General features: G+C 35.6%; 2 protein-coding genes across 2 annotated transcripts; one reads left to right on the plus strand and one right to left on the minus strand.

Annotated features, from left to right (window-relative positions):
- Positions 1 to 807: 807 nt before the first annotated feature.
- On the minus strand, positions 808 to 7936 carry LOC111014179 (Pentatricopeptide repeat (PPR) superfamily protein). The gene is made up of 4 exons (XM_022288823.2): positions 7740 to 7936; positions 4160 to 4587; positions 2345 to 2751; positions 808 to 1586 (listed from the first exon to the last, which is right to left on the minus strand). The coding sequence occupies exons 2-4, from the start codon at positions 4550 to 4552 to the stop codon at positions 878 to 880; spliced, it is 1509 nt and encodes a 502-aa protein (XP_022144515.1). The 5' UTR covers positions 4553 to 4587; positions 7740 to 7936; the 3' UTR covers positions 808 to 877.
- A 1765-nt stretch (positions 7937 to 9701) lies between these two features.
- Positions 9702 to 12277, plus strand: LOC111019009 (exopolygalacturonase). Its single transcript, XM_022295292.2, has 4 exons — positions 9702 to 10301; positions 10392 to 10691; positions 11201 to 11719; positions 11824 to 12277. Exons 1-4 carry the CDS (start codon positions 10158 to 10160, stop codon positions 12082 to 12084), a joined length of 1224 nt encoding a protein of 407 aa, XP_022150984.1. The 5' UTR covers positions 9702 to 10157; the 3' UTR covers positions 12085 to 12277.
- Positions 12278 to 12379: the final 102 nt, after the last annotated feature.

Consider the following 12379-nt stretch of genomic DNA (forward strand, 5'->3'; position numbering starts at 1 on the left):
ATTGAGTCAATGTGCGCAATAAGATTTTTAGTAATAATATTATTTAGATTTTTGGTGTTTTAACTATTATATTATTTTATTCTTTCATAATATATATTTCAAATCTTAACCTTTCAACATACATCACTGCAAACATGAACTTAATTCAATCGTAATTGTCATCAGTCTCTAACTAAGAGATCATGAGTTCGACTATGTATATATATAAAATTTAGATGTAGAATTAACACGATCAACATAAAACTTGAAAATTGAAGCTGGATTTTGAAAATAGGTTAAAATTACTTCTATTAAGATTTTGAAGTTACAAATTACAAAAGGGTGCAAAAGGAAGAGCTCTCATAAAATCTAAGAGAGAATTACAAAAATAACACAAATGTATTTTATATATAGCATCAGATTTAAAATTTTATGAAATAGCATAAATTGCAAAACTTATACGCTGTCAAAGTAGACAAAAATTTCGAGATCTCAATTTCACAAAAATATTGATGAAAATATCAATATCAATACATATTGCAAAAAAAAATTATGAAAATAATGGAAATTATTAAAAAATCAATTGAATTAGTGAAGGAGACTTTGGTTGTGGGTAAATTAGGCTGTAATTTACCATTTTTAATCCTCATATCTAAAAATATGAAAATATCGCAAAAATCTATATTTTTTTTTCCAATTATGAAAATCATGGATCATGGATATTAATAAGAAATGTTTTAATTAATAAACGAGATGTGAATTATAACTCTCTTGATTAAACTATAATTGATGATATAACTTAATTACTTTTGTGACATTTTTTCAAAATAATAATAATAATGATGATGGTGTTTTTATAAATATATATTAATATAATTTCTCTAAAATTTAATCAACATCACAAGTCTGGTCGGGTTTTCTTACTTGCTTCTGCTGAGCTTATAAGATGTTGGATTTCCCTGGCATGGTTTCCCATTCCACCATCTGAATAAGCTCTAGCCAAGGTCCTGTATGTAGTCTTATCAGGCTTGCATCCTCTCTGCTCCATCATCCCGACCACGTTCTTCATCTCCGCAAAACATCCCATCTGCCCGTAAGCATCCACAAGACAGTTGAAAAAAACGGTATCCAACGTTATATCGGAATTCTCTACAATACGCAGTACACCATCAATTTTTTCACGTTTTCCCGCTTGGCCGTATGCCCTCACGAGTGAGCAGAGTGTTACACAACTCGGTTTGATCCTCTCTGATCTCATGAGCCTAAACAGATACTCCATCTGTTTCAAATTCCCAGCCCTCCCGAAGGCGTCGATTACGACATTGTACGTTACAATTGTCCATGAATAATGGTACTTCTGCATATACTCCATCACAGCACTCATTTTCTCATAACTTCCAGCCTTGCCATATGAATCCAGAAGGATGTTGAAGGTCTGAATGTTTGGTTGGATTCCAGCACCCTGAAACTTTTCATAGCACTTCTCCATGGTTTCCAATTGTCCGCTACTGCCGAAGGCTCGAAGCGTCGAGTTCATGGTCCAAACGTCAGGCTTACAGCCATCATCACTCAGCATTTCCATCAATATAGACTCCATTTCAGCAAACCTGCAGAACGTAAACGTATAAAAATAATTACTATTCTAAAATTGAAGTAACAGACACATTCATCTGGTTGCCAGTAATGTGATAGAAGAATGCAATGGAGAGAGAATTGATTTCCGGTTAGATTAAGGGGAGAAGAGACATTAATAACAAGCATGACAAGTACAAGACATTATGAGCATCTTTTATAAACATCCATGGTAATAGGTCCCACCCCACTACTCCTAAGGGAGAGTTCACGTGCTACAATGCCAGCTCTGGGAGACATCAAGGATTTTCATTTATTAAGCTTTCCACATGGAAGCTTGAACCAGGACCTCGAAAATTTTCTCGACTTCATGTGCTGCAATGCCAGCTCTAAGAGACATCGACGGTTTTCATTTATTAAACCTTCCCTATGGAAGCTTGAACCAAGACCTCAAAAATTCTCTCTCGAACCAAGACCTCAAAAATTCTCTCCCACATCCCAAGTCCTTACCACTAGGGCTACCTTGAGGCACATTATAACCAATGTTGAGTCCCAATCCCAATTGACTCCAAGGAAATGAATGACGAGCATTGGTTGTGGTAGGTTCTACTGTGGTGTTAAAAGATATAAGACCATCTTAAAAGTGAAGTTTATGATCTACCTATGGCTACAACTCTCAGGTTTAACTAGGGACCAAATAATGAAATATTCATCATTTTGTACAGAAAGCACTCTAGTTAGCAACCAGATGAGTCATTTAGTATATTCTCAAAAGGCAGGCAAGTCAGAATACATTTTTGCTTTGCCATAAGCATCAATGAAGGTATTATATGTGATAGTGTTGGGTTTTATTCCTCGAATCACCATGTCAGAGAGTAGAGCTTGTGCTTTTTTGAATGCAAACACCTGCAAACATGATTTTATGAGGATAGAGTAAGTGTGAACATCAGGCTGGCAATCGGGACTGTTTCTCATCTCGTCAAGAAGCGAAAATGCTTTGTCAAGAAGACCACTCCTGCTGTAGGCAGACAAGAGAGCAGTGTATGATTCCTGGCTCACTTCACAGCCTTCATCAATCATTTCATGGAACAACTCGGTGGCCTTTTCGGGTTGCTTGCATTTTCCAAGCATAACAATTAGCTTAATATACATGCCGGCATAGGGTCTGTACCATAATTGTTCACGAAGTAGTTCAAAAACCTGAAATATACAAAGAGTTGCACAGGTAACTCAACAAGGCTAGTTTTTGGCACAATTTTAAACTTCACTAATTCTTAAATCTTAACCGTGAATTAAATATAGCATTGCATGCTAATTTGGCAATCCACAAGATCCAAAATAGTGTTAGCCTTTTTGTTGTTTGGTTCTGGTCCATTTGCCATGTAAATGTATCCTGGTCATTATTTATCCTATCATCTTATTGTATTATGTCTCTTCCTAAAAAAAATAGTGTTAGCCTTTCAAAAGTTTCCGATCTTATGCTTCAGAGAATCAAGTCATATCATAAAATATAGTGTTCATCTGCAGTTCAGTTCCAAGTTTTCCCATGCACCCAAAATTTCACTTCTTAATACAATCATCATCTTACTAAAATTTTGACACTATAGGCATAACAAATTCAAATTACAATAGTAGCTTATATTTAACAAAAGAATGAAATATATTCTTATCAAGAAAAAAAACAAAAAAACAAAAGAAAAATCTATTCCATGGTTGTAAGTTAAGAAGTCAAAACCTTACGTCGTTAGGAGCCGTGATAAGGGGCAGCTTTGCTCAGAAGACAAGAAACCAGTATGTTCTTTTCCACTTGATTGATTACTCACAAGCAAAGCCACCCAGTGAAGACAACAAGCTAAATCAATAGACCTTGAAGATTATATATGTGTGTGTGTGTGTGTTTTGATATCCGTAACGTCTAGACCAACTTGCATGCAACTAGACTATCCTCATGAGACATTTGGTTGCCAAGAAAAGTCCTAGAATACTACTTGAAGTAGATGACAATCATGACCAACTTGCATGCAACTAGACTATCCTCATGAGACATTTGGTTGCCAAGAAAAGTCCTAGAATACTACATTTGAAGTAGATGACAATCATGGATTGAACTCTTTCTCCCCAAGTCTTTTATAATTTAAATGTGGTCTAATTTAAATGAGTCCTAATTGACCACTAGGCCAACCCATGACGGTGTTCATTAATTATTATATATTTTTATTCTCTCTCGGTTTTTGTGCATGTAAACTGATTCAAACCAATTTATCCTCATAACCATTTGATCAAATAAACTCACAAGCAAAGCATCTTGTTTCCCAATTTCCACACGAAGAAATATGTCTGTTATCTGGGATTCAATCAATTCCTTTGTATTCTAAGAAATCAAATCGGAGAGAGCTCTAGATTAACTAAATCTCATAAAATCAACTTAAATTTGTGCTGCACTCGAAATTGGAAATTCCAAAGAGTAATTTGACTCATCATACAATCACCATAAAAGGGGAAAACAAAATAATTCACCTTCTTCTTCCAAGAATGTCTAACCAAAAGATGATTGATTATAAAATCCAAAATCAATGTCAGAGGCAGCTTAAAACTAGATATAACTGACCTTGAGCGCAGACTCCCATCGCAAGGCTGAGACTCGTTCATGGAGAGCCTCAAGCACAGTCTGCGGAAGCAGTTTCTTAGAATTAGTGGGACCTCTCTTCTTCTCAATGACAGCCTTGGTGGCTTCTCTGCGCAAAATCACCGAAATGGCTTTTTGAGAAGCTATCTTCCTGTTCACCTCCTCCTTCCGCTCACTTGCTTCACTTGCCTTCAGCTTTGCCACATCCATGCGTCCTCCATGGGGCCTTCTCTCCATGAGCTTACCATTTGAAGAAGCGGGAGAGTCGGCTTTGGAAGGGCTTGGTTGTTGTTCCTGAAGGAGTACGGGTTTCCTAGGGTTTCGATGGTTAATTGCCAGTGGGAGAGGGTTGGTGGGGGTGGAGTGTACATCCATGTATGGAATACTTGAGGACAGAAGAAACGAAGCTCCTTTGCAGGGGGAAAAAAAGAACAAGTTCAATCAAGTTTCCAAAAGTTATATTGCACAATTTCAACACCGATCATAATATAAAACTAGTCAAATCCATGATATAGATACTAAAAAATAACTAGCACCACATCACCTCAGCCTGTCAATCAAATGGAAAAGGTCATATTATATCATATAAAACAACAAAATGATGTATGTTATGAAGATTACACAACGAACTAACATTTGGAGTAAATTCAAGTCGTAAAAAAATCAATGCACTATGTCCATATTTTCCCTTCAGTAAAGAAGAAAAAATCGCAGGAAAAAAGTCCATAGAAGTATCATCTAAAAATAGGAAAAGCCACACTTTCATTTTCAGGATTGCTATATAAATAATAGGCTAAACATATAATTTATTTCCTATATATATTTTTTATAAGAAACGAAATTGTGTATTGCTCAAAAAGGGGTTGTAAAAAGAAGGAGAGGTATGCAAAATGTCAAAGGAATTACAAAAGGAATTTCAAATTGGCATGAATCTCAATAAAGTCATAAATACAAAAATCACTGTAACTGGAGCACTTTCCGGTTGAGGCATGAGAAGAAACAAGATCCCATAAATCATCACTAGACATTTCTTCCCCTTGAAAACGAGTCAGAGAAGATGGTATTACGTGATGGTTCTCGGATATTTTTGTCCGATTTTGTTGCATCTTTTGAAGCTTTGATACGTTCTCAATGTTAGATATCATTTCTGATCCTGTCCCACCCTGAAGAAAGCTTTCAAGACTCGTGTCTTTTACATCAAGTTTTCATTATTAGATATTTGTATGATTTGGGAGAACTATCATTCATTTTCTTGTTTGATTGTTAATTTTTCATTCAGTTTTCAGTTTTCTCCAATTTCCTGGAGATTGTATCCTTGACCATTTGTTTTTTTCCATCTTATCAATGAAAAGCCTCGTTTCTTGTTTAAAAAAAATCTATGTTTTTTTTTTAATTTAAGAAATCGAGCTTTCACTGAGTCTGAGAGAAATGAAAAAAAAAAAAAAAATATATATATATATATATATATAAGAGCATACAAAAAGACAGCCCAACAAGATGAGACCCCTAAAGGAAGGGACTCCAATCCGAAAGATAAATACCTAAGTACCTAACTATAAGAACAAAAAGACTTTAGAAACCGACCTCCACAGAGAAGTATTAAATCTAATAAGATCCAAAACAAACTCCTTGGATCTCTCCACCCCTAAAATTCTATTGTTTCTCTCAAACCAAATGCCCCACGGAGTATCCAAGAAATATTCCTACCACAAAAATCTCCCTGTCTCGAAAAGGGGGATACAATACCTCCTCTATAATCACCCTACAATCCCTGTTACAAGCCAAAGACACCCCAAAACTCCCAAAAAAGCGATCCCATAAACCACGCGTGAATTGATGTGATCAAGATCCTCCGAGGCTCCTATGTAGAGAACAACACATCACTGTGGACCCAAAAAGAAAGAAGAACACCTCTGAATACGATCCAAGGTATTGACTTTTCCATGTAAGACCTGCCACCAAGAATTTAATTTTTTTTGGAATTTTGCCCTTCCAAAGAGAGGCGAACAAAGGGGCCGAAGGGGGCTGGAAGGAGAGCTTGTAATATGGGAAAAAGAACTATAGGAAAAACCCTAGAAGGGTTACGTGTGAGACCCCCAATTGTAAATAAGTATGTAAGGAAGGGTAAAGGTGTAAATTCTACTTAGTTAGTTGGGCAAGGGCCTTTGTAAGGGGGGTACTTAAACTTTTGTGCTTAGCTAGGAAAGGCGTGTTTTGTCTTTAGCTAAGGTTAGCTTTGGTGGGAGAGCTCCCAACCCTCTCTAACGGTTGGGCACCCCCTCTGGATGCCTAAGGGCAACTTGTTCCTGTTTTGAATATCAAGATTGTAAGGAGATACCTTACCGTTTGCATCCCAACAATCTCAACCAACTCTTCTCGTGTTAGAAATGTTACACATATTAGTGAAAACATCTTACGCACAGGGCTTCAGTCAAGCCAAATATCTTCCTAAAATCCAAGTTTGTGGTTGTTTCCAAGCTTGAAAAAAACACTTTCTACAAGAAGGATTTTGTTTTGGACACCCAAAAGTCTAGACACCTTTTTGAACATTCAGATTTCACATACCCAACCTATCCCATCAAAATCATAATTACTTCTGAGAATAGTTCTCTTCTCAAAATAGTGTTTTCTTCGTGAAAGAACCTGAAAAGCCACTTAGAAGTAACCCACCTCTATTTAACGATATGATTCTCACCATGCAGTAAAGAAGAGGTTCTAAAGACGATGAAAAAACAAATTCAATAAATTAGAACTAGTCCACTGATCCTCCAAAAGTTGAATACAAAACCTATTCCCCAGCAAACATATGTATGCATGAGACACAACTTTGTTTCTTTAAGCAGCAAAGAAACTTGTCAACTTAAAATGTGTCTCATGATTTTACCAAATATAGTCTAGGTAAAACCTTAAGATATTGGCCCTCTAACAGCTAACACACGTTGCAAACGAACAAAACACAACTGAGCTATTCTAAGCGCTGCACCATTGCTTTAAATTGCTAAAGGTAGAAATACATATCAGTACTGAGCATGCACGGACACAGAATGATTTGGGGGAAGGTGGAATACTCAGCAACCAAGCAGCAGTTGAGCACCAAATAAATGATAACGAGTAAATTAAATAAATAAATGAAACGTATTAATAAGAGGTAAGTTACACAAGCAACGTGAAATATGAAAATGAGCTACAGTGCCCGCTAAAGCAAGGCAACTGCAACTGATTGCCCTGTAAATTTCCAAACGTGGGTGTTCACGACGGATAAAATGAAGGTTCAGAAACAATAAACTTGTCATTGGAACAAACTCGGAGGAATTTGCTATGGAACACGCAAATTTCGGTGCCCATGTATATTAATGATGAATCAACAGGGTTGCAACACTAGCCTCGATGCACACAATCACAATGCATAAGACGCACAAAACAGAATGATATAATGATAAAAACCCCTGAGGTGAAGACCCTAAAATGATTGGGTAATCCCAATCCCCAAATTGAAAATTCTAGGGTTTTCAAAAATTGAAGCGAATACGCAGGCAGCAAGGCAAGCAACAAAGAGAATCACCTGAATTTGGAAGGGAGTGGAGAAATTGGAAGGCAGGTGGGTAATTGTGAGAGTTGGTTCCCTCAGCTTGGTGTGCCCTAGGGTTTTGCGGAAGGGAAAATCGAAGGAAAATTGGCCCAAGAACCAGCACGTCCGGCAAATGTCAGCTATGAAGTTTATAGATAGAAGAGAGAAATGGTGTCATTATGTAAATGTTTTTTCTATAAATTGTGGTAGCAATATATTTTTTCCATCTATGTAATTTATAAAATTATCGAGGTTCAGTTATTATTATTTTTATATACTTTTTAATTTGAATTTTTCATAATCTAAATTTTTTTTTTTTTGAACTTTACATAGTTTAAAGAAATACATTTTGAAGATTAATTATCTAAATTACATTCTACTGAACCCTTGAACAATAATCATTCTCTGATGATTTCTTGTAAAATTAAAGTAAGGACATGGTAAGATATACAATTTTTTCGTTTTTAAAGGATCGTATTATTGAGACTAACAGGCCACGTGGGCTACATTTGAGTAGTAAGAAGCATCCCGAAGCCAAGCTGGAAAATTAGAGAATCAAGTTGAAGAAGACAAATTGGTAAAGTAAAATTTAGCCAATGAGTGAGATGGCCTATTACAACAACGGAGCAGATGGTGGAACGAAATATCATAAAAATGATGATGAAGGCTCCAAACTTTTGAAATCCAGTTCAGTTCATCACCCAGAGGTAGCTGCGATAATGGAGCCATTTGAGTCGCGGAAGATAATACCAACGCCGGTGGAGGAGGCCAGTTCTGTTATTGCATGCCGCATCCACGCTCAGAGAGACGAAACCTGGAGGGGGAGGGTTCCAGCGGGGATTCTGGGCGCGAGCAGTGTGCTCAACTCCACTAGGGCGGTGAAACGGAGCTTGAGTCGAGGAGAACGAGGAGGCATAGTCAGTAATCCAAGCACATTTTGCCTCAATCGGTGGAAGCTGCCGAAATTGAAGATGAAGATTCCGATCGTTCCATATCGCCCAGTAGGTAATGGCGGCAAGATTCTTGTTCTCAGTCAAGAATATCAATGATTTCTGTCCAGATTTCTCTAAATTGCAGGTTGTGGTTAGAGGGGATATTCACCGAGGGAAACAGACGCCGTCAAATTGACCGAGCTCGTTTGCAAAGGAAAAGAGCGTGCGAGGCTGTCTCCATCGACAAAGGGCAGGACAAGCAATAACAAGCAATAAGGTCCGATTCGAATCCCTAGAATTATTACTTGTCGTGGCGACAGAGATCTTTAGGTTCATGAAAAGCTTGTAGAATTATTACTTGGCATGGTAAGATATATTTATATATAAATCAGTTTGCTTTAATTGTATTACTTCTTTAATTAGTGAATCGAATCGGACCCAATCAAATCTTTTATTTTCTTAATATAAATCAAGGTGTTTCATCTTGTTCAAATAATCTAATCAAACTTTATTTAAAAAGAAAAAATCTAGCCAAATGGGGAGCATAACAACTACGTTTGAAATTTTTCTAAGCAATGTCGCGACCTAGACACACTACTTTCTTGACTTGTGCTACATGCTTTCTATAATTGAATGACTATTTTTAAGGACCAACATAAGTCCTTTTAGCGTGATTTATTGGAATTCGTGCAAGATAAGATTGCTTTAGGGAAATATGGTTAGTTTTGAAAATCTTATAAATAAGCCGTAAAAAAAAAGTACATCATTATTAACCATGATTTCATAGTCTTAAGATCCTCTAATTCATATGCAATGTCGTTTCCTTCACATGCCCCTACATTCGAGCATCACACTATAAGTCCTATTATATATAATTTTGTGACTTATCTTATCTGCCGTTCTTGTGCCTCTACACTTAGGTGTCATATCTCAAGTACTATATCATACCCAATTTTGACACTTATCTTGTAATATTCTAAATTTCTTTAAGTAGTTTAAACTAAGTGAAAAATTGGGTACATAAGTAAGGTTGAAGGGAAGGATCAATCGCATTAGTAAGTGACTTCATATTCCATAAAAGCTTTACAATTCTCCTTTCACTTTGATATTTCATGCCACCCTTACATTTCTCCTTCCTACTTTTATTTACCACTTGTTTGTGTTGAGTTTGATTCAACAATGCTATTTTCACTCCGAAGAGAAAGTTAAGGAGTGAACTTTTTTGAGGTGAAACCACAGGAAAATGGTTTCTTTTAAACACCAATAGATCACTATAGATGTTGATAAGTGGCACAATTAGTTATGCATAATTGGAGCAAAATAGAAAGCTAATAATAGACAAATTTGAATGGTATCAAATTTCTCCCTTTCTATATAAATACTCTATAATGTAATTAGAACATTCAAGCATCTTTCAAAAAAACACCAAAAAAAGAGAAAAAAAAAGAAAAAGAAAAAAAAGAAGAAGAAGAAGAAGTCGATGAAGAACGAGATGAGCATCGAGTTGAATTTGGTGGCTCTATCCTTTGTATTGTTATTTGTATCTAGAGGAAAAGCTCAATCTACTGATGGTGTTTTTGATGTGACAAAGTATGGTGCTAAGCCTGGTACTGATATATCTCAGGTAATAACATAATGTTTTAATATAGATATTTGAAATGAAAGAAAATAAATTTGAGAAATAAGTTTTAATAATGTTTCGAACTATATATAGGCCTTGCTAAAGGCATGGAAGGAGGCTTGTGCATCGACTACTCAAAGTAAAGTAATTATTCCGAAAGCAAGTTACCAATTAACTGGAGTTGATTTGGTAGGCCCTTGCAAGAGCCCTATTGGAATTGAATTCCAAGGAACTTTGCAGGCTCCAATAGATCCAACGGGAGAAGGTTGGGTTAATTTCAAATACATCGACCACTTTTCATTAACAGGTGGCGGAGTTTTTGATGGACAAGGAAAATTAGCTTGGGAAAAAAATGATTGTGGCCAAAATCCCAATTGTGCCCAATTTCCCATGGTAAGACAACTCCACTGATCAAATTAGGCTCTCGATTTGATAACGTTTATATTTTTGTTATTTGTTTGTAATTGTATTAAGAAATCTAAACATTTGACAATTATTTATATTTCTTATTTCTCCATTTTTAAAAACATTCTTAAAATTGTATATAAAATTTGAAAATTAACAACAAAAACTATTTTCTTGTTGCTTCTTGTTTCTATTTCTAATTTATACGACATAGATAAATATCTTGTTTTATCATTCTTGAATTCATGAATATTGTGGGTCGTGCAATTTTATTTGTCTTTACTAAAAAAGAGAAAATATAAAAACAAGAACCGTGAACGTTTTCAAACGGGGCTTTAGTGATTTCAATACCATGATCTTTTTTTAGTCCAAATGTTAGTTAATGTATGATCCAAATTGATATAATTTTAAATACCAGACTATTAACTTACACATTTTTACTTTTTTCTTAGACATTACCCTATGTATGAGTATTTTTGTTTGTTGAAAATGTGCAGAGTTTGAAGTTCAGCTTTATCACAAATTCAATAGTGAGTGAAATTACATCCAAAGATAGCAAGAACTTTCATGTATTTGTACTGGGTTGCAACAACCTTACCTTTGAACACGTGACTATAGATGCACCAGGACATAGTATTAATACTGATGGAATTCACATTGGTCGTTCGAATGAGGTTAATGTCCTGAGTACGCGCATTGGTACTGGTGATGATTGTATCTCACTTGGAGATGGAAGCAAACATGTAACCATTAATAACGTGACATGTGGGCCAGGACATGGTATTAGCGTAGGAAGTCTTGGAAGATATACCGTTGAAGAACCAGTTGAGGGAATCATTGTTAAGAATTGTACATTTACAAATACAGACAATGGTGTCAGAATTAAAACATGGCCCGCTTCTCCTACTCCTGGCACAGCTACCAATATGCATTATGAAGATATAATAATGGTTAATGTCAGCAATCCCATTCTCATAGATCAAGAATATTGTCCATACAACCAATGTAATAAAAAGGTATGAACGTCGTGACTTTTATTTCAATTTCAATTTATTATTACTATTAGTTCTATTAACATAAATCTCAAGAAATCATGCATGTTCTATTTGTTGTTTGTCAGATTCCATCGAAAGTCAAGATTAGCAAGGTTAGCTTCAAGAATATTAGAGGCTCCTCAGCTAATGCGCTTGCAGTCAAAATCATTTGTAGTTCCGATTTTCCATGTGAAGGTGTAGAAATAGCTGATATTGATCTTACTTACAATGGAAGCGAAGGACCTATTACGTCACAATGTTCAAATGTGAAACCCATCATTTCTGGAAAACAAAATCCGCCTGCTTGTTCTTCCGTCGCTCCAATTGCTTCGCCACCAACAGCTTGAGTTACTATTTAATGCCAAAAATTGATCAAGACAATCAATTGTAGAATAAAGCTTTGGGTAGATGATACCAAAAAAATTTTGTTACCATAAAATAGTTTTAGCTCTCAAGTTCTTACAGAAAAAACTTGTGGAGAATAAAAGTTCGTACTCATTTTTTCCAAAATTATAAATATAATATATAATTATCATATAATCGCGATTGCATGGATGCTTTTTATAAATATATAAATATCCTTGATTCTTCATTAAGAGTTTTGATAGATTGTTAATTGATGGTATTACAAATGCCGTAGAT

The sequence above is a fragment of the Momordica charantia genome (assembly GCF_013281855.1).
Source record: "Momordica charantia cultivar OHB3-1 chromosome 9 unlocalized genomic scaffold, Mcharantia_2.0 BLBB01000009.1, whole genome shotgun sequence".
Lineage (NCBI taxonomy): Eukaryota > Viridiplantae > Streptophyta > Magnoliopsida > Cucurbitales > Cucurbitaceae > Momordica > Momordica charantia.

Excerpts from the sequence above, each read along its gene's own strand:
- LOC111014179 (XM_022288823.2), bottom strand. The coding sequence starts at position 4,552 with ATGGATGTACACTCCACCCCCACCAACCCTCTCCCACTGGCAATTAAC. Across the intron at positions 2,752-4,159 it reads GATGGGAGTCTGCGCTCAAG|GTTTTTGAACTACTTCGTGA; the intron begins GTCAGTTATATC and ends TGTATATTTCAG. Across the intron at positions 1,587-2,344 it reads GCTTATGGCAAAGCAAAAAT|GTTTGCTGAAATGGAGTCTA; the intron begins GTATTCTGACTT and ends TACGTTCTGCAG.
- LOC111019009 (XM_022295292.2), top strand. The coding sequence starts at position 10,158 with ATGAAGAACGAGATGAGCATCGAGTTGAATTTGGTGGCTCTATCCTTT. Across the intron at positions 10,692-11,200 it reads ATTGTGCCCAATTTCCCATG|AGTTTGAAGTTCAGCTTTAT; the intron begins GTAAGACAACTC and ends GAAAATGTGCAG. Across the intron at positions 11,720-11,823 it reads ACAACCAATGTAATAAAAAG|ATTCCATCGAAAGTCAAGAT; the intron begins GTATGAACGTCG and ends GTTGTTTGTCAG.